Below are 23,305 nucleotides of genomic sequence, written 5' to 3'. Positions count from 1 at the left end.
TTAATTAAACATAAGTATAAAGAACTTTTACAACAAGAAATTAGTAAGTCAAATCATAATAGTAACTCTTAATCTTAGAAATGGGTGAAAAAAATCAAGCTGAAAAACCGAATGACCCTTCTCGGCTGCCGTCATAACTCCGGTTGTATCATCTCTTCTATTTTCTATCTCGCGACTTGCGTACCTCTAAACGCAATTTCTCTGCTTCTTTCCCCGGCCTGTTTCCCGGTTGACATGTCGGAACATAATGCCGGCTCGGCGGCCCCTCCTGGGGGGCAGGCAGCTCTTGGTAATGGGGCAGGCGGCATCAAGAAGGATGCGTTCGCGGACGCGGTGCAGCGGGCCCGGCAGGTGAGCTCTACAAAGATGTGACCAGCAGGTGGAGCATGTTGCGATTGCTAGCTAAGTAGTTAGCATGATGGCTAATATATTGGACTGAGGATTGACAGTTAAATTGTTTTATATTAATTTGTGTTAACTACAGTTATTCAGTGTAGGCATTTATATTATTCTTCAAGTTATAAGTTAACTTTTCTTTTATTTACCGGAGCATTAACACTGTGTTTGACAGCAGGTGAAGTGCAATATAGCACCTGCGTTATTTGGAATCAGAAACATCTCTTCAATATGTCATAACAACAATCCCATTTCGTCAGCGATGTATTCAACCTTTTTAAAATATTGGACCTAAACCCTCAGTGAAATTACAACATTACAAATAACCATATTACAAAAACACAATGTTAAAGGCTACTTTGACACAAAAACAAAAGATAAGTCAAAACAGATTTCAGATAAACGGGAGACGATATACAAAAACTTACTGCATAATCGTTGTAATGTCATATTATACATTTGGTTGTCAAGTAGATATTGATTTACAATGTGCAGTCAGTTATAGATCAGAGTCCACAGAGTCCACTGTGCACATATTCAGTATTTGTGAATACTTTCTAATCAGATTGCAGCTAAGATCGGGGGTGATGCTGGTCCTCCCATTACCAAAAGCTCTGCATCAGATGGCTTTCCCTTCACTGTACAGAAACGACAGCTGGAGGATGCAGGTAACTACACCTCCATTTTGCATCCTTCACTATGACCTCCGATGCGGATGGTATTTTTTTGTCTTCACATACATATTTTGGTTGCAGTAGATAAATCAAATTTTTTCACCTGACAGATGAACCAGAGAGCAAGAAGCTGGCTACACAGACTGACCTGGAATCGGCCAAAGCTTTGTGTGAGTTTAACTATTTTATGTTTTGTTGACGAGTTTCTTTGTGGTATTTATATCTATACACAGTTCACCTGCTCTGTCTGTGTCACAGTGTCCTCTCACAGTCCATTAGTAAACCAAAACTCCCTCTTGTTCTGTTTTCTGTCTCTGCTGCGGTCCCATCTCAGCTATCAGTGCACAGTTAGCTGCTCTTGCACAGCAAAGGTGAGACCTTGACGCTTTGATTTGATTGTGCATTATATCGAAGTTGGTTTATTGCTTGATTTTTCCATTTCTGCTTGATGGTGTCAGACCCATCTCCACGTCAGAGGACTACAGCGTTCCAGACAGTATGGTGGGACTCAGTGAGTGCAGCTTGACTTTGTTTTGAATCACAATACTCCGTCCATCCCACTCATTTTTTGACAGTGCGACCCCCTCTTTTCTCTTCATCAACAGTTATTGGTCGTGGAGGTGAACAGATCAATAAGATTCAGCAGGAGTCAGGTTGCAAGGTTCAGATAGCTCCAGGTACTGTCTGCACTTTGGTTGAGTTAGCCGAAACAGCTATTAATATTTTATTGCGTTGACAGTTCATCTAATGTCATCTGTTTTGCTGCTGTGTGTCCAGACAGCGGAGGCCTTTCAGAGAGGAACGTCTCTCTCACAGGGTCCCTCGAATCCATACAGTAAGTTTTAGACATTACATAAAAAACTTTATGGGTTTCAAGGGAAAGAATCTGAAACCATAAAGTTAGCTCATCCACCAGCTGCACATTTTTTCTCGCAATGTTTAAAGTTGGAGGCTCTGTTTTTGTTATCTATAAAAATCCATTACATAAATATTATGAGGAACATTATTTCCTTAGTCCTCACTGGCATTATCTCAGTTTTTAAGTCCACAGGATGAAATGATTAATATACTGGTCTGCTGTTCCTCATCCAGGAAAGCCAAGGGGCTGCTGGATGATATAGTGTCACGAGGAAGGGGTACACCACCTTCTTCTTATCACGAGTCCACCAACGGGCAAAATGGTACAGTTCATGAGATGATGATCCCAGCAGGCAAGGCTGGTCTTGTCATTGGCAAAGGAGGGGAAACTATCAAGCAACTTCAGGTATCCTGCACAGATTTTTTTCCGTTTTTTTAACCATTTTTTCCACCTGGTATTTCTCTGTAAGCCCTAGAGGAGGTTTATGCATTCAAATGACACACAGTCAATTCTTAGGTTTACATTTTGGTAATTACAGTGACAAAAAATATTCATATGTGGAAAACATTCAGGATATTTGCTTATCTTCCCAGGAGTGCACATCCCAGTAAATTAATCTCAAGACCAAATCGTGTAATTGTTTTGGTTCTTGCTTCTGCAAGAGTATAAACAGTAGAAGTTAGCTCACACAATCCTAGGCTATGCCTGTGTTGCACCACTTGTTTTCTAATAAGGAGCTGTTAATTTTATCTTGTTGTGATCAGTTATTTAAAAAGGAACAAAAGGATTTAATTATCTGGAAATTCACTCCCATATCTGCTTCTTTTGGGACAAGTGCAGCTGGATAGATAAAACATGAGCATAGGGCTTGGTGTCTTTCAGATGCTTGTTAATGAGGTGAGTTAGACTGATGACAGCATCCTCTGCACTCTTGCAGCTGAAGAGGATCAGTAGCCGCAGCAACCTCAGCCAATCATAAGTTTGCTAATCATAAGTTGATAATCTTTAGTTTAAAAAAAAAATCTTAACAAAATGTTGAAGCTATGAGTTTGAATTCATTTTGAGAAGATGGGCAAGGTGTTTTAGGCACAGGGGTGATTATGGACCTTTTTCAGAGAGTGAGTACAGTGCAACAGGGATTTCTGGAAGTTAGACCATGCTACAGAAAAAACCGAGGAACATTTTCTCAAAAGGAAATTGGGTAAATCATCTGGTCCTTTAGTTTTTTTGCTCTACACTTTGTAGATAATATTCTAAACTTGGTATGGTTCAATTTCCAAAAATCTAAATATGGAGAAATCTTGTGTTTCAAACCTGAGAAAAAAGCCATTTAGCTCGTCTGCATGGCTAAGTCACCCACATACAATGTCTGTTTCCTCTGAGTTCATGTTTATGATGCTATTCATGCAATCCCATAACCTTTTATTGTCCCCAGAGCTGAATTCAACCATAAAGTTCTCTCCTGTCAAGTATGAGGCCACCTGAGGTCACCAAGACTTGACTGAAAATGGGTCGAAGTAGCAGGACAATAATGCTGTTCGGCCAAATTTTACAGCAGCAAACCTACAGGCTGAAAAGGAAAGAATTGAGTTATTGCGAAAACAGTCAAAGTTCAGACCTCAGCCTGATTAAAATTCTGTGGTAGGGCATAAAGAAAGTTGTGTTTAAAGGAATACCTGAAAAACCTCAAGAAAATGAAGCAATATTGTTAAGAAGGGTGAGCTAAAGTTCACCTACAACAATATGAAAGACTGATAACATCATACAGAAAATTATTCATCAAAGTCAGTGCAGTTATAAACTAATCTAAAAGCTAGTGAGTCATAACGTATTTTGTGGCTTATTTTTTGCTAAATGAAAAAAAAAAGCACATTTTAGATACGTGTGGTTTATCTGAGATTATCTTTATGTAATTTAAAGGTCTGGTAAGGACCTAATTATTTGTGTGTATTCACTATGTAAAACCATATAATTAAAAAATGTCTTACTCTAACTGTGATCGTGCCGGTTTTCCAGGAGCGCGCTGGAGTGAAAATGATCCTGGTCCAGGATGCTTCTCAGGGACCGAATGTCGACAAGCCTCTCCGCATTATCGGCGATCCATACAAAGTTCAGGTACAGCTGTAAAATCACCACACTGAGGGAAAAATAAACGTGCTAACTTTTCCTAATGCTGTAATCAACATGCACGCCTTCTTTTCAGCAAGCTCAGGAAATGGTGCAGGAGATTCTGCGGGACAGAGATCAGGGTGGCTTTAATGAAAGACCTGAATTCAGCTCCCGAATGGGAGGAGGCATGGATGTAAGTTTCTGTGTAGGAGCAAGATTAGGAGCATGACCAGCATCTTTCAGACAAATGCAAGTAAATAAACTATACACTGATGTGTTTTTCCACTCAGATCCCAGTTCCACGACCCTCAGTCGGAGTAGTCATTGGGCGCAACGGAGAGATGATCAAGAAAATTCAGAATGATGCTGGTGTTAGGATACAGTTCAAACAAGGCAGGTTTTATTTGATTTCCCAAGCGACTTTTTCACATGATAAATCTGAGTCAATATTAAAAAAATTAACTTTCTAAAACCTTCTTGCAGATGATGGGACTGGCCCAGATAAGATTGCTCACATCAGTGGTCCACCGGACCGCTGCGAACATGCTGCCCAGATCATCAATGACCTGCTGCAGAGCATCAGGGTCAGGGAGGAGGGACAAGGGGTACAGATTCCTTTCTTACACACTGATACATGGACTACCTCACTTTAAAACATACTTTACTCGCTGGTAAACTATAGATATAGAGCCTACAATGTAGTACAAAATCTTCTTTAAGCTTAGTTTAATTTTTGTAATGTTTTCTTGAGTGGATCAAAACTTCAAAACAAATCCAAAGTTTAACCGTTAATAGGAACTTGTCTTCTTCCATCCAAAGGGTCTCTCAGGTCCTCCAGGTATGCCTCCTGGGAACAGGGGTCGAGGTGGAGGCCAGGACAGTTGGGGTCCTCCTGGAGGTGAAATGACATTCTCTATTCCTGCCCACAAGTGTGGGCTTGTGATTGGCCGGGGAGGAGAGAACGTCAAGGCCATCAACCAGCAGACGGGAGCCTTTGTCGAAATCTCACGACAGCTTCCCCCTGATGGAGACCCTAACTTCAAACTGTTTATTATCAGGGGGTCACCGCAGCAGATCGACCATGCCAGGCAGCTCATTGAAGAAAAGATTGAGGTATTAACTTTTCTTTTAGCTGAACATGTAAGAAAACAAATTTAAAGAGCTTGAGTGTTCACCTTCCTAACTTCATTTGATGTTTTATTCTTTGGCTAGTTTGGTTATGTTATGTGATATCTTATTGTGTATTACAGGGTCCTTTGTGTCCTGTGGGTCCAGGACCAGGTGGACCAGGTCCTGCTGGTCCAATGGGTCCCTACAATCCCAACCCATACAACCCCGGTCCTCCTGGACCCCCTCAGTGAGTAGCTGCATCTGATGCACACCCATCTGTGAAGTTTTCTTTTAGCTGTAAGACAATAATCATCAATTTTTTTTTTAATAATGGACCACTTCTCTTGCTAGTGGTGCTCCTCCAGGCCCACATCAGTACGCCCCTCCAAGCTGGAGCAACACCTACCAGCAGTGGCAGCCACAGCATCCCCAAGACCCCAGTGAGTCACACTTCACTGCCATATCTTCATCGTTCACCCCTCATTATCATGAATGCAATTATTCTTTTATTTTGTCTCTATTTTCTTTTTTTTTTTTTTACATGGAAAGGTAATCAGGAGGACTGATGGAAATGTTGTGATGAGATGCAGCATCTTTATCTTCAGCAGATCCAGCTAACCCTATCTCTGTTTCCCCCCTGGTCTCCAAGCCCGGTCTCCAGGCCAGTAGCAGGAGCTCACCCTCACCCTATGAGGACCTCACCCCCTCCACCCTGCATCTTTTCTAGGCAAGGCAGCAGCCAATGACCCCAACGCGGCCTGGGCGGCCTACTATGCTCAGTACTACCAGCAACCATCAGGCGCTGTGCCAGCACAATACCCTGCAAACCCAGCTGGAGGTGCCCAGACGTCAGGCGATCAGGGCCAGCCTGCACAGACACCAGGAGGCCAGCCGGACTACACTAAGGCCTGGGAGGAGTACTACAAGAAGATGGGTGACTGCACTCTTTATACTAACTGCAATATTGTAGCAGTTAGTATAAAAAAACAGCTTTCTTGTCTATTTTATACAAACAGAAATTCTGTGTGATTTTAGTATTATTTGTAACACTGAATCAAACCTGCTAATAAATTGTATGTAGTATGGATTTAACTAAATGTTTTATTTGGTCAGTTTCCCAGTAAACATGAACTTTACAGTACACATTTTCTCCAGCCCAGACAGGTGGCTCAACACCTGGAACGGCAGCTCCAGCTGCAGCAGGGGGTGCAGCATCTACAGCAGGAGGTCAGCCGGACTACAGCGCAGCCTGGGCAGAGTACTACAGGCAGCAGGCTGCTTATTATGGCCAGACAGGGCAGGCCCCCAGCCAGTCAGGCACTCCTCAGCCAGGACAGGTTGGTACTCAGGCTACACTGAAGTTTTCATCATGTGTGAATGGTATTTTTCTGCCTGAAACATCTCTGATAGGTTCACATCTTACATCTGTATGGGAGTAAACACTTTGTATTTTTTTATTTGTTTTATTATCTCAAGATGACTTCCTATTTCCTATTTCTATTAATCATTTTGTAGACACAGTGAAAGTTAATGGAAGGAGGTCTCTGATGATGGAGAGGATCAAGAAGAAAGGTTTAAGAAGAGGACCCTGAACTTAAGGCCAGGATCTAGCCATTTAAGTTAAATATGATTTTAATTAATAGACTGACCATCGCTGGAATACTTTTTAATAGAAATGTGAACTGAACAAACCTGCAGGGGTTTTGCTGCAGACTTGGTCATGTCGAATATAAACCCTTTGCAAAGCTTCTCAACACTTCTGCAGACATTTTAAGATACACTAAAGGCTTGAAACACAATACGTTGATCTGCTGTTTCTGTTAACTGTGCAAGTCTCATTTTATAGCACTCTCTTTCATATCCTAATACTATACATTACACAGAGCTCTTAGACCTGTAACCTTATTGTCTATCTGGCCCAGATGATGCTTTAGATAATTGCACATAATTCACGAAGTATACATTTTTTATATCAAATTGTCATATTTCTTTCTTCAAAGGCTTGTATGAAGTCTTGACTTTTGAAATCTGGGTCTTTCTTTTCTTTTATTTATAATTAAACTGTTCTACAGTGTTTAATTTTTGCATGTGGTATAACAAGATGAAAGCTGCTAGAAGTGAAGAGAAAAAACTAACAAAGAGCAGGGATATGCTCCACTTGTGGAATCGCTATAGTCATATCATGAACTGTGTGGAGCAGAATCCTCGAAGATGCAGAAACATGACTGAGGAATGAGTGTCTTTGTACACAAAAGGAAAATATAGTATGAGTGTAAAGCCTGCAGAAAATTTACTTTACATGATTGTTTAATCTAAATGCAGTTACATCTCTTTTGCCTCTTGAAATGTGCTATCTGGAAAGTGTTTTCACCCATAGCCTGCATTGTCTTACAGTGGACAGAAGGGCAAAAAAGAAAGATAAATATTTGGCCAGTTTAGTGTGAATAACAGTTATTTTTACAGTTTGGAAAAGCAATTGTCTGGGCAATGCTTGCTAGCAGTCACCCCAATAAGACAGTAACATATTTTTGTAGTCTTTTTCATGTGGAGGTTTTGCCAGCCTCTATAATGTACATGGCAGAGCTCTGCACTGATGACATGTTGTATAATTAAAGCCAAGCCATGTGGTTTTGTTGCATTTTGAAGTGCCATGTAATTCTCTGGTACTTTTTAACACCCTTTTCCTTTTTAACAGTCTTTTTATTTGCAACATAATAAACTTTAGTCTTCCAATTTGTCCTACGTTATCAAATATTGTATATAGATATATAGTAAGCAACATGAGGCTGATGGTTTTCATTTACGGGATGTTTTTGGTCTGATTCTGTATTCTGAATGGCAGCTATGAGTCTTGCCTTTGGTTGAACTGTTGATACTGTTAATGGATTATCGCCAAGAGAAATATCTGGAATAAAAAAGGCAATTATTTTGAATTGTTCATTTACTCTTTTTCCCCAATACAAGCACATAGCACAGCTGAGCTATTACACCACTAGATGTCATTGTTTGTCAGATTAATTGGCAGCAAAAATATGAAAGATGTGATGAGTAAAAATATCTTAAGGGATTTTGTCTTTTGAATTAAATTATTCTCCAACTACTCATGGTGGTCATATACTTGCATCCTGCATCCTTTACATGTAAGAAAAAATTATATTTATGTGCTACTATTTGGTGGACAGTCAAGGTGACGTAAAAGTTTCATAAGACAGAATGAATGATCTTAGTTCCTGTTGCAATGCCTTCTTTGCTTCTCTGCGGCTGAAGTGGTAACAGTGTGCATGTATGATTCAGGAAGTCACACGCCATTGCTGAACAGTCTTTTTTATTAGAAATGTTTCCAAATGAATGCAATAACCACCTGATGTTTCATTGGTAGCAACTATAAGATCCTTTTTTCTTACTTTTGTAACTTTACTATGCACTGAATTATTCTTTATAAATCAATAAATAAATGGCATAAATAAACAAATGTATGCCATTTCACAATTCCCACTAACTATAACAGTTGTAGCTTTAAACTCACATCCCTGCTGAGCATAAATATGACCCAGTTAGTTGTCCACAGATTTAGGAATTTAAATATTTGATTGTGTTAATCTGTACTGTAGCTGTAGTTCATTATAACCCAGCCAGTTTTGGGAAATTGCCACAAAGATGATAAACACTGATTTGTACTTTAAAAAAAGTGAACTTTTTCTGAACTTCCAGGAAAATAAATGAGACACAATAATGCAATTTTAAAAATTTCTTTAATTTATATCTTTAAAATTAAAAACATCTGAATTGCATTCTACCACCTCCAAAGGCACAGTCATACTTATAGCAGACCAAATTCATAAAACACTGCCACTGAACAACTTTTTTTTTCTCAATTTGTTTTTTACATAAGAAACAATGAACTATAAAAATGACTAAACATTTTTTTACTGGTCAAACCATTCTGTATGCTGTAAATCAATTTAAAACTGGAGTGATATGTACTCAGCCATGGTAGCATTAAACTCCATATAAAGGATGATGTGCTGGTTTGAAGCTGGCAATGCTTGTTGAAAACATAAGCACTGCAGCCACTGAATGATAAAACGTGGAAAAAAGAAAAAGATTACACCAACCAATCTTGACAAACAGTGTTTAAGAAAATGGATGTTTAAAGCAAAACAAAGCCATTGGCAGGAAAGGCGGAAACGCAGTGAGATGAGTGGTGGTGGAGGATTTTTCAGAAAAAGCCATTACATTTCTCACCTCATACAGATTTCTCTGCATTGCGCTGAGTGGTATGAAATACTTGCATGCAATCTGAAACCTCCATCTCACCACTGAAAAGACGCCTTAGACTTCAAAGAAAATGTTGAAACATTTCAGATAACTCTGAAGTTTAAAGATAATAGTCAGTATGTGCAAAGAGGCAGAGCCTAAGCCTGTTTGTGGTAAAAGTAATCCAATATGATTTAGGATTGATAACAGAACATATAATTAAAAATCAATAATGCACACAAAGGTTGCTTACAATGTGTGACAACACAGCACCATACACTGCACAAGAGGTTCACTTAGTGACAACAGAATTCAAAATAGTGGATAAATATACAGTAGAATATATCACCGTTCTTGCTGAGGCACATTCCTCCTTAAAACCTAGAAAGATCATTAAAAAAACATAAAAACACAGGATCTAGGATCAAAGAAAACCGGTTTGGCACACACATGGAAAAATATATTGAAATAAGGCAAGAAAATAATGTCTCAAAGGAAAATTAGGCCACAGAGGAACTTATTAGGACAGGATTGAAGCACTTTGAACATAAAATATGACACATACAGTACCTCTCTTGTAAAACCACATGTTCAAGATAAGTGAGGATCTTTTTTTTGCAGCAACTAATGGGAGTCCCTATTTCAAAGCTGTAGCGTTATCTTTACAAGTGTGTGTAGCAGCTGCGACAGGCACTCCAAGAACACAAGAAGTTTTTCTTTACAGGCTAATAAAATCAAAGAGGGAATCTAAGCACAACTCCCAAATCCCAAAAAATTTTAAATGCATAAGAAAATATCTACAGAAACACTTTGCATGACTCACAATCCCATTAACAAATGCACACAACCATGGAAAAGCATGTTTAGTCAACTTCCAGAAATAACAGCATAGCGGTGTGACCACAGTGCTCATACAAGCAGACAGAAAACACACAAACACTCACACACTAGACAAACCCACCCCCAAAAAATCCCCAACCATCTGCTGTCTTACAAACCTCTCTCCCCTTCTGGATGACAGTTTCATGTAGCGCTTGATAGAGTAGTAACAACTAGTCTGAACAACCACTGTTTAAGGTCCACTTTGCACCCTTCTCTTACACAAGTTACCTTCACACACACACATCACAGTATTTTAAAGACCACTTTGATACGGCAGTGACGACTTCAGGAGGGTTTTCTCAGCGAGGCTGTAGGTTGCGATGCAATGACAAAGAAAACATGCCTGGCTTTAGTTCATTTTTACAGATTCATACAACTGAGGGTTAAAATGCTGTTTTTCTTTGCAGTAAGTGACTGGTTTCTGAAGCCACATCCTACTGCAACTCCAGTGACTGGAATTCATCAGTGGTGTCAACAGGTGGGCATGCCATCCAGGCAGCAGCAAATGACCGAGTGTTGTTTAAATTTTGTATGCCTAAACAACATACACAAATCAAAACTGAATGCAGCGAGTGTTCAGCACATCGACAAGATCTGTACACATATATCAAATGTATAAATTAGTGTTCTATGTACAGCTCTGTGTGTGAAGGGGTATGTGCGTATAATCAATGTGATCAGTACACATCTGTCAGTGGTTAGTTGTCAGCTGACCCACTGGTGAAGAGGACTCGCTGATCAGTTCTGGCTAGCTTGGCGGGCGGCTCCAGAGACTCTTCTCCTATCACGGCTGCATCAGAAGGTAGAGACAGCTCCTGGCTTTCTTCATCGCTTTCCTCCTCTTCTTCCTCTTCCTCTTCTGTGGTTGACAGTTGTATTAAAGATGGTTAGAAACTATTTATAAAACACGACAGTTGTTGTTAGTGATGAAGCAGAAGCAGTCCTAACCTTTATCAGGGTCCAGCTGGTTCAGCCCCCGGCCTAAACTGGCAAACTACAGGCAAGAAGGGAATGAGTGAATAAATATGACTTCTATTATTGTGTTTATTTCTAGTTTTGTGTTTTTTGTTTTTTTTTTTAAATCGCATACCTCTCCCATAACAGCGATGGGGGTCTCTCCTTTAGCCTGGGCCACTCTGTGCTCTATAAGGTAGTACATGTACTCATCGTACAGCAGACGGATCAAGTGAAAGGACCCAAAACTGGCTGCACTCCTCAGGGTCAGGTCTCTGATTACCATGGAACTGGAGAGCACAGACGGTGAGATGAGCCACTGTTACACAGATTCTCACTTCTCTAACAAACAGGAAGTACTATGTCTTAAGTAAGTACACCCTTGACTCTTCTCCTTTTACTCCCTCCTACCACAGATGCAAGCAAAGGTGACAGAAATTTAACAAAAATGAGACACCTTTTCAACAGAGCATCTCAGTGTTAGTGACAGTAAGAGGAAGGAATTATTGTTAACCTGGGCTTTTAAAGACGCAATACGTAAAGCTCCGACCTTAAAACTCTGCCTTCCGAACTTGTTTGATGGAACAGTGACATCTGTTATGTGCATTTCTTGAGGCGTCGCTGCCTAGCAGCATCATGAGACTGAGAAACTGTACTATACAACTTTTTCATCTGGGACGCTACATGACGTAGCTGAGTTTCGCTTTACACACCGCGTTGCACACTAGCAAATGGGTTTCAACGCGCACCACGGCTGGTTCGGCAAAGATAGGGAAAAAGACTTTATGGGAGAAATTGAGGAAAAGAAAGAGAGGGATAGAAAAAGAGATAAGAGTCAAGATAAGACTGACTTTTACAGGCTGGGGAGAGCTCACAGTACTGGTAGGATGCAAGATGCATGCAGAATAAGCTGAGAAAATTGCAGTATTGCGTCTTTAAAGCTCTTACTTTAAACTTTGAATCCCAAATCATTCTCACTTGTTCTCATCATGTGACTGCTGTGCAATCATACCTGTAAAAGGACCACTTGAGTAGGAAGAGCTTGGCAGCCTTTGGAAAAGCGGGGCTGTGCTGGTAAGGCTTTAGGACCTGGGAGACCACACCATCAAGCCACACGGCCCATTGCTCCAAGGAGTTCTGCTGCTGCAGGGTCAACTTGAAGTCCTGCTCCAGTCGTTGGACAACGCGGTCTTCACAACGGCAAACCCATGAAGCCTGCTCCTGTAGAGGGTAGGCAAGATGAGACAATGGTGTTAGTATCAGGCAGTTACAACTAGCATTAGTTTTAGCAGTAGAGAGCAGAGCCCTCAGGTTATGTTCACATGAAGAGATTTTTGTTTTTTTAATAGAGGTTCATGTCTATGCCCTGAAGGAAGTATAAAGAGTTTCTGAGAAAAAAGAACAGGCTTCCTGTGTGAAAGGGCTACAAACACAGCAATGATTGAGACTGACTGAAGAACGAACTTTTGAAACCTCAGAAAAACCACAAGATGCAGCAGAAATTATGCATGTGCACAAAACTAATACCAAAACAAGACTCAACCACTGACACTGACATTCATCTGAGATCACATGAATGTCCCAAAGCACAACAGTCCCAGATCTAACCAACCTGGACGTTAGCAAAGTCGACGCGGTTAAGGTCAGACAGCATCTGGTTGATCTGAGCCGTGTTCTGGAGGACAGCGCGGGCTGCCTGGGCGAGGTGGTTGAGACTAGTGTAACGACGCAGTGTCTGGGCAAATGCATTAGCTGACGTTACCTGAAAACGGACAAAAAAAGAGAATTATGGGTCACGCATCAAAACTATTAATGAGATTAGCTAAATGATAAATTCTATTAAAAGTAGCTCTTTTTGGTATTTGCAAAAAGACAAAGCTGTCTAATACTAAATTTTCAGAAAAAAAAAGTCTGTGTGACTTATTTTGTTGATGCATCTAGTCTGATCATCGAGTAAGTTCTGAGCTTTCAATCATATTGAGTAAAAGTATTACTTTTATTAAGTCTGATCTGTGTATTAAAAAAACGTGTTTTTTCTGTTTCTTACAGTAGCTGTGAGTTATGAGAAGACTGTACCTTGATGCGGACCATTTCCTCGGGGATGTTCATCATGGCATTAGTCAGCCAGCTTTCCAGGCTCTTGGCAAAGTTACGGATGGCTTGAGTTAAGGCACCTGTGGGCAGCAAGAGGGTTATATTTAAAACGTTGCCTTTCTGGGCAATCCCTGTTAGTTTAGCTAAGCTTCTGCAGGAGAAATAGATTTTTTTGGGGACTGTGTAAATAAATAATGAGATATCAAGCATGTTTCAATTATGTGGATGGGGAAAATACTGGATGAGCACCATGGTGAAATGAAGATAAAGAGTAGTACAAAGAACACTATTCAACATCTGACTAAACTGCAACGGAAACAGTATGTGTGTTCCTGCAGCCCAGCAGAGGGTACCCACTACAGAAATCTGTTCATCTAAAATGCCAGGATGATGTTCACTTTCTTAATACCTTCAATCTGTATCAATCTAACTTGTTCCTGAGGGTACTGAAAGAAACAAAGCATACAGCAGGAGTGTTCTAATTTTCTTTAAAGGCAGTTGTAATAACTTCTGTCAGGAAATGATGATGGTTTATTACATAGTAATACTTCTTACTGGGGATGGGTCTGAGGACATCAGGGATGAGGATCTCCACCAGGCTCTGGTACAAGCTGTTGTCACAGTCGCGGCTCCAGCGCAGCACTGGCTCATACTTGCACAGCAATACTAGACAGGACTTTGGGAGACGCTTCTCTGACTCATCATGACTGCCAAGACACAATTTGAATGGTAAATAGTACTTCTTCTGCAACAGAACAATTCAGTTTTTATTTTGATATAAAAATCTGATTGCTGAATGAAATTTTTGCCAAGAGGAATTAAATCCTTACACCGCCAATGCAGCATCTCCAGCCTGACTCTGGCTGAACCTCCAGAAGGTTTTCCAGAGAGTCTCCACCAGCGTAAACTGCAGGTTGACCATCACATCCAGTATGGCCTGAGAGAACACAGAGAAAACACATCTACGTAAGATGCAGGATAAACAAATTATCAGGGGAACAACTGAACAGACAAAAAAAAAAGGGAAATCAAAGATATTTGGTTCGGATAAGATGATTCTTCCTTTACCGTAAACTTTTGAGTGCTATAGAGAATCTGCACCATCATTATCAACACAGAATTATGGGAGTAATTTGCCATTTTGGGAGTACCCATGGTCTGTTTACATCGGTTCAGCAGTGGCTCTCGTCTTTTTAATCTCTGTTATATTCAGAATTTCTAACAAATATTTCATCTTATAATTTTTTCCCTGAGTTTTGTACTCAGCTGCAGCAGCAGCTTCGTGATCAGCGTGCAAAAAGGAAATTAACTAGCATCATCCTCAGTTTCCATCTCGGTGCTAAGCAGTGAATACATTGGATAAACACATCACAGTGGACAGTAGACTTAGATGACTGCATCTACAACATGTCGGCTAGATGAACTGACTGATGAGAGAACAGGTGAGGTGATACACCTCCATCACCATCACCACCAACACCACCATCTGTGTAGAAAGGGTTAGTGGCTACAGACTCAATAAGTATGCAGCAGTACTGATCTGGATGACATTCCCGTGTGAGGATGAGAGCATCACTTTCCTCCACCAGGTTGTGATTGTTTGTTCTTTGATTAAAAATCTAGCTGGTGGGTTTTAACTGCAGCAAAGAAAATGAGTGTTGGAAACCTCCTCACAATATCTCAGAGACCCACTGGCTTCGAAGATTCTTAGACGTTGCTTAACTGGAACTGTCAACAGCAAGAATGAACAATGCTCAACCAGACACATTTGCAATATGAATCTAATATCTGACCTAACAAAGCTTTTGTTGACATTGGAATAATATACTGCTGCTGCTGGTGGTGGGTAGGGGAGGGAGTGGAGTGGAGGACGTTTTGGGGTTAAAGGATTTAATACATAAAACCAAAGGCGGCTGGAAAGCTTAGTTGGCAGGGCATCTGTCGCCCATGTGGGAGATCCAAGTTTGAATCTCCCAGGGGGTGAATATTAACACCTTCCATGATTGTAGAATAAAGCTTTAATTGTATTATTAATGCATCTGAAGTTGAAATAAAACGGAAACGAAAATAAATTGTTTATCGTGAGAAACCTGAAAGTGTCGATGGAAACAGAAGTCAGGTTCCCCCAAAATGGTGGAGAAAGCTGTGGTGACGTCATATGCACATTCTCTGTTTGCATATATTGATATTGCACTTCAAGGCATGACCACATCTGACAGCAGATGACTGCATCAAATTTTTTAATGCACACTATCGGTTCAAGTTGGTAGAAATGGGTACTGAAACTGTCAAATCCATAGACAAGTCATCATAAATCCTTATCACCGGGTGGACAGCAGGTTACCTCACAGTGTTCTCTGTACAGCAGCTGAAAGCTCTTTATATGCTCAAGTTCAATGCCCTCTGGCAGGGATTTCCCCTGGAGGTCGATGTCAGGGAACTCTGGGAGTGCTCTGGATGCATCTGGACACAGGCCACAGAATACAGGATACTCAGAGACTGAGAAATCTGGTTATGCGTGTTTGTTCACATGCAGAATACAAGTGTTCTCTCTACTGATGACAGCAATCTTTACTGGTACGTGATGTTTATACACGGATGAGAAATGTTTAAATGAACTGCTGAATGTACAACAAAGATTTGGACAAACTGACTGAAGGGGTATGAGGTGTCCAGACTTGACTAGCACCGCATGTATCCTTATAAGAACAACATACTATGAGATGCATAACTTTGGTGTTCTTTCATTTAATAAAATTCTATAATAATTGTGTTTTACTAATGTCCAAACTCACCTAAGAACTGTTGGTACTGTTGAACCTGGGTGCTGATATCCACATGCCCTGAACCCTGCTGCTGTTGCTGCTGCTGGCCTGCTCCTGCTGCTGTGCCATTGGTCATTCCTTCAACTTTATGAACAGGCTTCAGCCTGATAGAATCAAGGGGAAAAGTGCACTAAACATTCAGAGCCATAAGAAGATGATAAATAATGAAGTGAAAAAAGGCAAAGCAGTCTGATCATAAGACTAGCAGATGCTTCAAGCCATAGGAGGATTGAAATGCAGTGTAAGAGAAAAAAAAAACAAGAGTCAGTGACATAACTGTAAGAAGGTCACAGATTCTGGTAGGAGAATGGAAAACAGAAAAAATTATTGCAGTTTAATGACTGACAGGATGGGCTTTAGTCTTTGTTGTGTATATACCTCTGTTTCTGTGAGAACGGCTGCTGCCTCATGGCCAGATGTTGTTGGTCTTCCATGAGACGGAGAAGAGAAGAGCCTGCCTTGATTCTCAGCCCATAATAGTGGTATTTAGAATTTCCCCTAGCAGGAGCAGATGAAATGCATTTTTACATAAAACTGGTAAAGAGGCGAGATTTTAAGCTAACCCCGCCCACATGCATAGTCTTAATATGCGTTGACATACAACATATTACACCCAAATTTTCTTCAGAGGTGCCTAAATTAAAGCATATTTTCAAAAGTAATTTTTTTCTGCTTATTCTCCCTTTCTTGTGTTAAACTCACTCACCCACACACAGGCTGTCTGTCTCCATCTCTACCCACATTTCTTTCTACCCTAGGCACATGTTTTGCAATACCCCAGAGAGCTTTATAAAGGTTTTGGGAGAATATCCTACATTCTCCTCGTCGGCTGGGGTGTCTGCTCATTTAGATCTACATGCATATAGATTACAAGGTATAGAAAGAGTGTCTGTTGATGTGTTGAAGTCATTTAATATTTTAACATAAAAAGCATATAAAAAAAGGAAGACAGAAAAATTCATTTTAAAATCAGCACTTGAATTGGTGTACGATAGGTGCCCCTTGTATGTAGGTTCCACAAGAGCCTCAACCTGAGAATAGGTGATTGGTGGTCTTACCGGGTGCCCAGTCGTCGTGTACGTAGCCCCATAAACACGGATCTTATAAGTTTCCCAAAAGAAGCAGCATTAACAGGCTCCAGTTTCTGCTCCTGGCAGTGCAACAAGTAGTGGCAGTAAAGGGTGGAACGTGGCAGACTTACTCCCTCAGCTGTCTCATAGTTGTCCAGCAACCACTGTACCTGACACACAGGCAATGAAGAAAGAAAATAGCTGGTGCGATTAGAAAAGTCTGTAGATGCGAGCAAGAAAATACACCCAAACATATACACAAAAGCAAATATTCCACTACTTATCAGCAAACATATTACACATATTATCAACATTAATTTATAGTACATGCACAGGCATTTTCCTTATAATTAGGTCATACAAAGAGAAAACCTTTCAGGTTTACAGTTTGGCCAACCATTCAGGAATGATCACACACATACATCTGTTTGCGTGCCGTGGCAAACAACTTTGGTATGCAATGGATCAATGACTGACTACAGATGGGATGTCTGCCAAACACTTTGGGTATCATTATCTTATGAGATTCAATATGATGAATTTGGGATGAGCAGTATAGTGCTAATTATAAATGCCCTTCATCACATGCACTGCAATGATATGGAGATGATGAGGCCATGGTTTTGTTTTCTTTGAGGAGGAAATCACAGTTAAAGAAAAGAAAAAAAAACACTTCATCCTTTTAGCCTTATTGTGATCAGGACTAAAGGTGTAAGCATTCTTGATCAACATTTTTTGGTCCATACTTTTAATTGTGCTTTCCACTTTTCAGAAAACTCCACTATGACATCATCAGTGCACGGCATCCAAGGGGTTGGGTGAATGAGAAGAAAACGAGAAAAAATTCCTGCGCTTGGCGCCTCTGCATACCTTCTTGTCTGCCGACGGCACGCTACTCTCCTCGCCCTCTGTAATACTCACAGTGGCTGGGGAGGCGCGGGCGGTGTGTGAGTAGTTCTGGCTGTTGCCGGCTGTCCCTCCACTGCTGCTGCCCAGCATGTAACCCCCCTGGATCACATAGCTGGCTGCTGCACTACCATTGGTGCCTGCCCCATCCTCTGCCCCGTTGGTGGTCCCCCCTGTGGTCACTACAGTTGCCCCTCCCCCTGTTGCACTAGTGGGCTGGGCCACAAACATAGACACACCCCCTGCGGTGCCAGCAGTCACAGAGACGGTCAAAGATGCGCCAGGGGTGGAGGCCTGGGTGGCTGAAGTTGGCTGACTTTCATAATACTGAGCAGCCGTAGTCTGGGTGTACAGAGTTGTTTCAGTGTAGGGGAAGGTGCTGGAACGACTGGATGAGAGACGTGTAAAGACCCATGAGAAAGCACAAAAAAAACAAACTATTTGGATATATGTTAGGAAATTATTGGACACAGTAATATTCTAACATGGTGCTGGTGGCGTAGTTGCTGTCTCCTCCTTCAACATACTGCACTTGATTGGCGTACACATGTTGCACTGGCACTGGTGTGAGCTGCTGCTGGACCTAAGGAGAGAGCATGCATGCACACACACAAATATCAAATAAATCTGTTCCATCCCCAGTAAGTTTAGTCTATCCTGTCAGGTGTCCTTGTGCAATAAAAATTAGATATCGTTCTTAGCTACAGACGCATTTAATGAACCCTCAGCTCTCCCTTGTGTCCCTAACCTACTTGGTTAGGTGATTGGGGCCTGAACAATTTGGAATTAATTCTGTCTTCTGATGTCCAGATCAGACATTCAGGCTGTTGTATCTCATGATGATCATGATGAAGCTGCAGTCCTTCTAAATTCTCATCCCTGACTAACATGACGAACTCGTAGCAAGGGGGAAGCTGAAAAGTTGCACATTTCGAACATAAACATGATGAGCTGACTGACATTGAGTCAAAATGAGAAGAAGCTGTTAAGTTTTCAAAGTGTTACACATTTCAGATGCAAATTTTGCTTGTATTTTATACATTCATGACAGCCGTGGTGCTATGTGTGTGTGACTTACCTCCTGGGTGATATGAACAGGCTGTAGACTGGTAACACTGAGCTGCGTGCCTGGCTCAGTTTTGGCTATCTGGGAGGTGGCCTGCACCACAGATCTCTGTTGAGATGAAGATGCTCTCAATACAGAGAAGTTTTAAGACTAAAGAGGAAAAAATAATTCAATGTTATATACATATGTTTGTGTGCATATGTTACCTGCTGGGCTGTCTGTACCTGCTGAACAACTTGTGTGGGGACTCCTGTCTGCACTACAGCTGGAGGGGGACTGGAGTCTGACACACTGTCACTTGAGTGAAGGGAACCCTCTAAAAGACAGAGGGGAAATCACTTTTCTTTACACCAGAAACTGCATATTTATACAGGTTTTTCAAATGCAGCTGCATCCAAAACAAACCAATTAGATAATTCCCCATGGTCAGGAATACTGTTTATGTCCCTCTGAGGACTACAGTGTCTTCAGTACTGCAATAAAAACTTACACCTTGGGGACAAGCCTTTAACTGCAGTCTAAAGGGATGGCATTACATTGTATTCTACAGGTTATATTGAAGAACAGTTCTCTGATAGTCATGTTTTTATTTGAGATAAACACTCTAATTTGTTAATTTAACAGGGACCATGGATGTCACTGCCATACAGGGATACTTAGAGTAAGCTGTCAGGTTAAAACGAAATGGGTGAAAAAAAAGCTAATCAATTATATTCATTTTCATCAGCAAGTTACGTCAATGTCAGAGCCTTAATTCCAGATGTAATAGTGAGTAATCAATGCCAGCCGGAGCTGAAGCTGATAAAATCCTGCGACAACTGCAGAGTCATCTGACTTGAGACTGGATGCAGATAAAACATTTTCCCATTGCTCTTAAAGAATGATAGTAGTTGTTTATATAGTTTATATATATATATATATATATATATATATATATATATATACTGTAGTGTATATACATATGTACACAAGTGTGAATAACGCTTTATTGATATTATTTTACTTGTATATCTCTGATGAGGTGCACCCATTATGACATCTATTTAACCTTTCCAACATTTTGGGTTATGAGAGTAAGTTCACATTCAATTGGATTAGAGCAAGCATATAAAAAATGACCTAATTCTGCACAGTTAAAATTTTTAAAATAATTTTATAACTGTGAATTTTTTTCAGATATTTCTAGGTTAAATATGCAAATAAAAAATAAAATATTTATATTTTTTACATTCAAGTTATATACATTAAACTTGTTTTTAGTCCCCAGTTACCAGTCTTAGGCAAGTGTAAAGTAATAAAACACAATTATATTTACACAATTTATAATATAATGTTGCATAACAGCAGAATTTGTTTTGAAATACTAAAAGTCAATAATATAACAAGTCACATATCTCCAGTTTCATTAAAATCATCATGTGAGAACCTACTTTTGTGCAGAAAATAGTAACAGATAAAGTAATCCTGTTTAGGAATTTGCAATTACATGCAGCCTGTGTGTAAAAAAGGATAGTATGACACATCAAGCTCAGCCTTTACCTGTGACTGTAACAACAATGTACTGAGGAGTGCTTTGAGTGTTTCCAGGCTGAGTGGGGGAGCCCTGGATCTCTGCAGTAACATACTGAGGCTGAGCTGGCTGGGCAGGTGCTGTGGACTGTGATTGACTCCCAGATGCAGATTTCTGAGTAGTGACAGAGGGAGGTTGTTCAGTCGGGGTAGTCTGGCCTGTTGGAGTGACAACAGTGGGAGTAGCCACAGGAGTCTGAATCTCTGCCAGAAACTGAGAGGCAGGTGAAGGGGTGGAGGCGGTGTCAGGTTGACCTGGTGTGACCGTAATAGCAGCCCCCTGGGTTTGGGCTGCTGGTTGGATCTCGCCTACATAGCCTGAGGTGGCCATTACAAGAAATGGGAAATCACCCTAGAGATAAAAAACAAACAAAAAAATCCCTAAATGTCAAGTTTAACATTCTGTTAAATAGTAGGGAAGCTGTGCCTTTAATTAACCACAACATGATGGATTCATGAACCAGTCTACAACAAATCAACAGTGGACCTAATTTTTGGTAAATTTTTCAGATCAGGGATGTGAGAAATAGTTAATCATGGTCATTTGTTGCAAAAATGCTAATTAATTAGTGAAAACACTGTCTGAAAGTACTGCTGTGGTTGACCTGTTGGTGATGCAGCTAATGAGGAAATGTGGGGGAGGAGTGCAGACAGAAAATGAGTTTTTTGGTGTCTCATTACCTGTAATTTGATCACACTGCTTATTTTCTTTCATGTACACAGTTACGCCTGCAGCACAAGTTGGGAAAATCTATTACCACACTATTTGAAACTTAATGTTGCAATGCACCAGTGTGCCTTGTTAAATATAGTACATGAAATGCATGTACTCTTCAGTGTATTTCTAATATGCTGGATATTAACTTATAAAGCTGGTACTTAAAAATGATCCATCACTTCAAAACTGATGGGTGAAAGGACAAAAATGGTGCCATCAAATAAGCAAAAAGTTTCTACAATCTTGTGAATAGGGTAATAACAGATGTATGTAATTAGGATGATCTAATTAGATAATAAAAAAAAGAAACTACATCAGCAAATACAAAAAAAAAACCAAACCAAAACAAACAAACAAAAAAAAAAAAAAACACACACACACTGATTACATCTTTGAAATATGACGATATAAGTAAGAAGATAAAACCACAGACATTTAGGCAAAATGTTTTGTTATGCTCAACATTTCCTGTTGCATTTTACACTGGACTGTTAGATCTTCATTTGTCTACCATGTGGCTTTGAATTTAAAAACAAGAGAGAAGCAACAAAAACCTATACAAAAGAAAAGGCGTTTAGTAATACGCATACAATTAATATCATCCGGTGTGCAAAGCAATATAAATAAAGATGGAAGGGGAAATAAAAAATATGTACGAATGTATTTATTTTGCGTTTACAATGTGACGTTTTATTTGGTGATAATCCAAAATGATTCAGGTGAGATTAAATTTGTTGGTATATTATCTAATGGAATGTGTTATCAGTGGCCAAAATGACCATGCCATTCGTGTCCATTGTCAACAGTAATTTAACTGCTGTTACTGAGAGTGTGGACCTTATTCCATCCAAATGAAGGTATTTCATCTTCATGTTAACGGTCAGCTAACGAGAGGAAACATTGTTACACATGCGATAAGTTATTAATTTCGCAAAACAACGAACAAAGAGGTTAAACTGGACTCAGAACTGCAAAGCACCTGCAGAACGCCCTCCTTCACCACGCCCCTTACACGTTAAATGTCCGCCACCTGCCACAGCTGTCTCAACTTTCAGTCATTATCTCAACCCTTCCCCTACCTCAACAATAACCCATAATGTGCGAGTCATTACACTGTACTTGATAGTTTATATTTAGTCTCTCATATGGGTAATTAATGTTATATACTGTCTGTGTTAAGACGGCTAAAGGCAAAAACATAATGTGTTACAACAACATAGACGGCACGTGATACAGCGAAAACAATACAAATGTCCAATTTTAGGAAATCGACGTGTTAGTTGCATGTGCTGACGAACACAAGCTTGTCGTGACAGAAGTGATGCTAGCTATTTAGCGATGTAACTTGTGCAGCAGGCTAGCTGGTCTCTACAACAACCGCCATTTTGTACCTTTTGCATTTGACATCGCCATAACAACGGCCTGTTTGACCATGCATCTGTGGCTGCGTCGTCATGGCAGACAAGAGTCAGTGCTTCTCGAATGAGCAGCAAACGCTAACGCGTTCAAAAAACGAATTCAACTCGTTATCTGGAGGAAGGTTAGCTTGGAGGCTAACCTTCCTGGGAGGTAGTTCCCTGTTATGGCTACTGGAAAAAGGGGGAAAGCAATAGCACAATTCAGTGGAAGCATTAGAGAACAAAAAAAATGTCTCTATTAATCAAGAGCTTCACCTCTGATTCCACGTGTGTATTTCCCAGTGGTAAAATATCTTCGTTAATTTTATGGCGGATTCAGTTGTTGTTGTTGATTCTCGTTGCTGGGTTCTTGTCGCCAGGGCTACCGTGGCTATGGCGCTTCGTCCTCACCAGGGCAA

At 40.4% G+C, this 23,305-nt stretch overlaps 2 protein-coding genes across 10 annotated transcripts; one reads left to right on the top strand and one right to left on the bottom strand.

Moving 5' to 3' along the window:
- The first annotated feature begins 84 nt into the window (after window positions 1–84).
- On the top strand, window positions 85–13,376 carry LOC121649539 (far upstream element-binding protein 2-like). Of its 4 annotated transcripts, XM_042000452.1 has the most exons (19): window positions 85–351; window positions 962–1,064; window positions 1,181–1,240; window positions 1,405–1,441; window positions 1,529–1,581; window positions 1,676–1,747; window positions 1,848–1,905; window positions 2,163–2,334; window positions 3,946–4,044; window positions 4,133–4,231; window positions 4,329–4,431; window positions 4,522–4,643; window positions 4,858–5,151; window positions 5,289–5,395; window positions 5,500–5,588; window positions 5,876–6,082; window positions 6,304–6,487; window positions 10,696–10,765; window positions 13,294–13,376. In XM_042000452.1, the coding sequence occupies exons 1-19, from the start codon at window positions 112–114 to the stop codon at window positions 13,297–13,299; spliced, it is 2,175 nt and encodes a 724-aa protein (XP_041856386.1). In that variant the 5' UTR covers window positions 85–111; the 3' UTR covers window positions 13,300–13,376. The 4 variants fall into 4 exon arrangements, with proteins under 4 accessions (XP_041856386.1, XP_041856402.1, XP_041856393.1 ...); XM_042000459.1 differs by lacking the exons at window positions 10,696–10,765; window positions 13,294–13,376 and adding an exon at window positions 6,664–8,248 and having other exon boundaries at window positions 88–351; window positions 6,304–6,485; XM_042000468.1 differs by lacking the exons at window positions 6,304–6,487; window positions 10,696–10,765; window positions 13,294–13,376 and having other exon boundaries at window positions 87–351; window positions 5,789–6,007.
- rfx1a (regulatory factor X, 1a (influences HLA class II expression)) lies at window positions 8,520–23,305 on the bottom strand. Of its 6 annotated transcripts, none has more exons than XM_042000399.1 (20): window positions 23,163–23,305; window positions 20,742–21,123; window positions 19,409–19,518; window positions 19,215–19,310; window positions 18,889–19,050; window positions 18,622–18,719; window positions 18,101–18,524; window positions 17,219–17,400; window positions 16,539–16,658; window positions 16,131–16,264; window positions 15,680–15,798; window positions 14,166–14,272; window positions 13,891–14,042; window positions 13,318–13,415; window positions 12,854–13,003; window positions 12,254–12,462; window positions 11,378–11,531; window positions 11,236–11,281; window positions 11,002–11,146; window positions 8,520–10,822 (listed from the first exon to the last, which is right to left on the bottom strand). In XM_042000399.1, the coding sequence occupies exons 2-20, from the start codon at window positions 21,100–21,102 to the stop codon at window positions 10,759–10,761; spliced, it is 2,931 nt and encodes a 976-aa protein (XP_041856333.1). In that variant the 5' UTR covers window positions 21,103–21,123; window positions 23,163–23,305; the 3' UTR covers window positions 8,520–10,758. The 6 variants fall into 6 exon arrangements, with proteins under 6 accessions (XP_041856333.1, XP_041856342.1, XP_041856350.1 ...); XM_042000408.1 differs by having other exon boundaries at window positions 17,219–17,394; XM_042000416.1 differs by having other exon boundaries at window positions 18,152–18,524.

This window comes from Melanotaenia boesemani, chromosome 2 (assembly GCF_017639745.1).
Source record: "Melanotaenia boesemani isolate fMelBoe1 chromosome 2, fMelBoe1.pri, whole genome shotgun sequence".
Lineage (NCBI taxonomy): Eukaryota > Metazoa > Chordata > Actinopteri > Atheriniformes > Melanotaeniidae > Melanotaenia > Melanotaenia boesemani.
Note: the sequence above shows the minus strand (reverse complement) of the source record. Positions and strands in the feature narration are given on the sequence as shown.

What these genes read in the sequence shown, in the direction of transcription:
- LOC121649539 (XM_042000452.1), top strand. Translation starts at nt 112, where the DNA reads ATGACCCTTCTCGGCTGCCGTCATAACTCCGGTTGTATCATCTCTTCT. An exon ending in CAAGGTTCAGATAGCTCCAG is followed by an intron (nt 1,748 to 1,847) that starts GTACTGTCTGCA and finishes CTGTGTGTCCAG; the next exon opens with ACAGCGGAGGCCTTTCAGAG. An exon ending in TCATTGAAGAAAAGATTGAG is followed by an intron (nt 5,152 to 5,288) that starts GTATTAACTTTT and finishes TGTGTATTACAG; the next exon opens with GGTCCTTTGTGTCCTGTGGG.
- rfx1a (XM_042000399.1), bottom strand. Translation starts at nt 21,102, where the DNA reads ATGGCCACCTCAGGCTATGTAGGCGAGATCCAACCAGCAGCCCAAACC. An exon ending in TGTACAGAGAACACTGTGAG is followed by an intron (nt 14,273 to 15,679) that starts GTAACCTGCTGT and finishes GTGTTCTCTCAG; the next exon opens with GCCATACTGGATGTGATGGT. An exon ending in TCGACTTTGCTAACGTCCAG is followed by an intron (nt 12,463 to 12,853) that starts GTTGGTTAGATC and finishes TACCCTCTACAG; the next exon opens with GAGCAGGCTTCATGGGTTTG.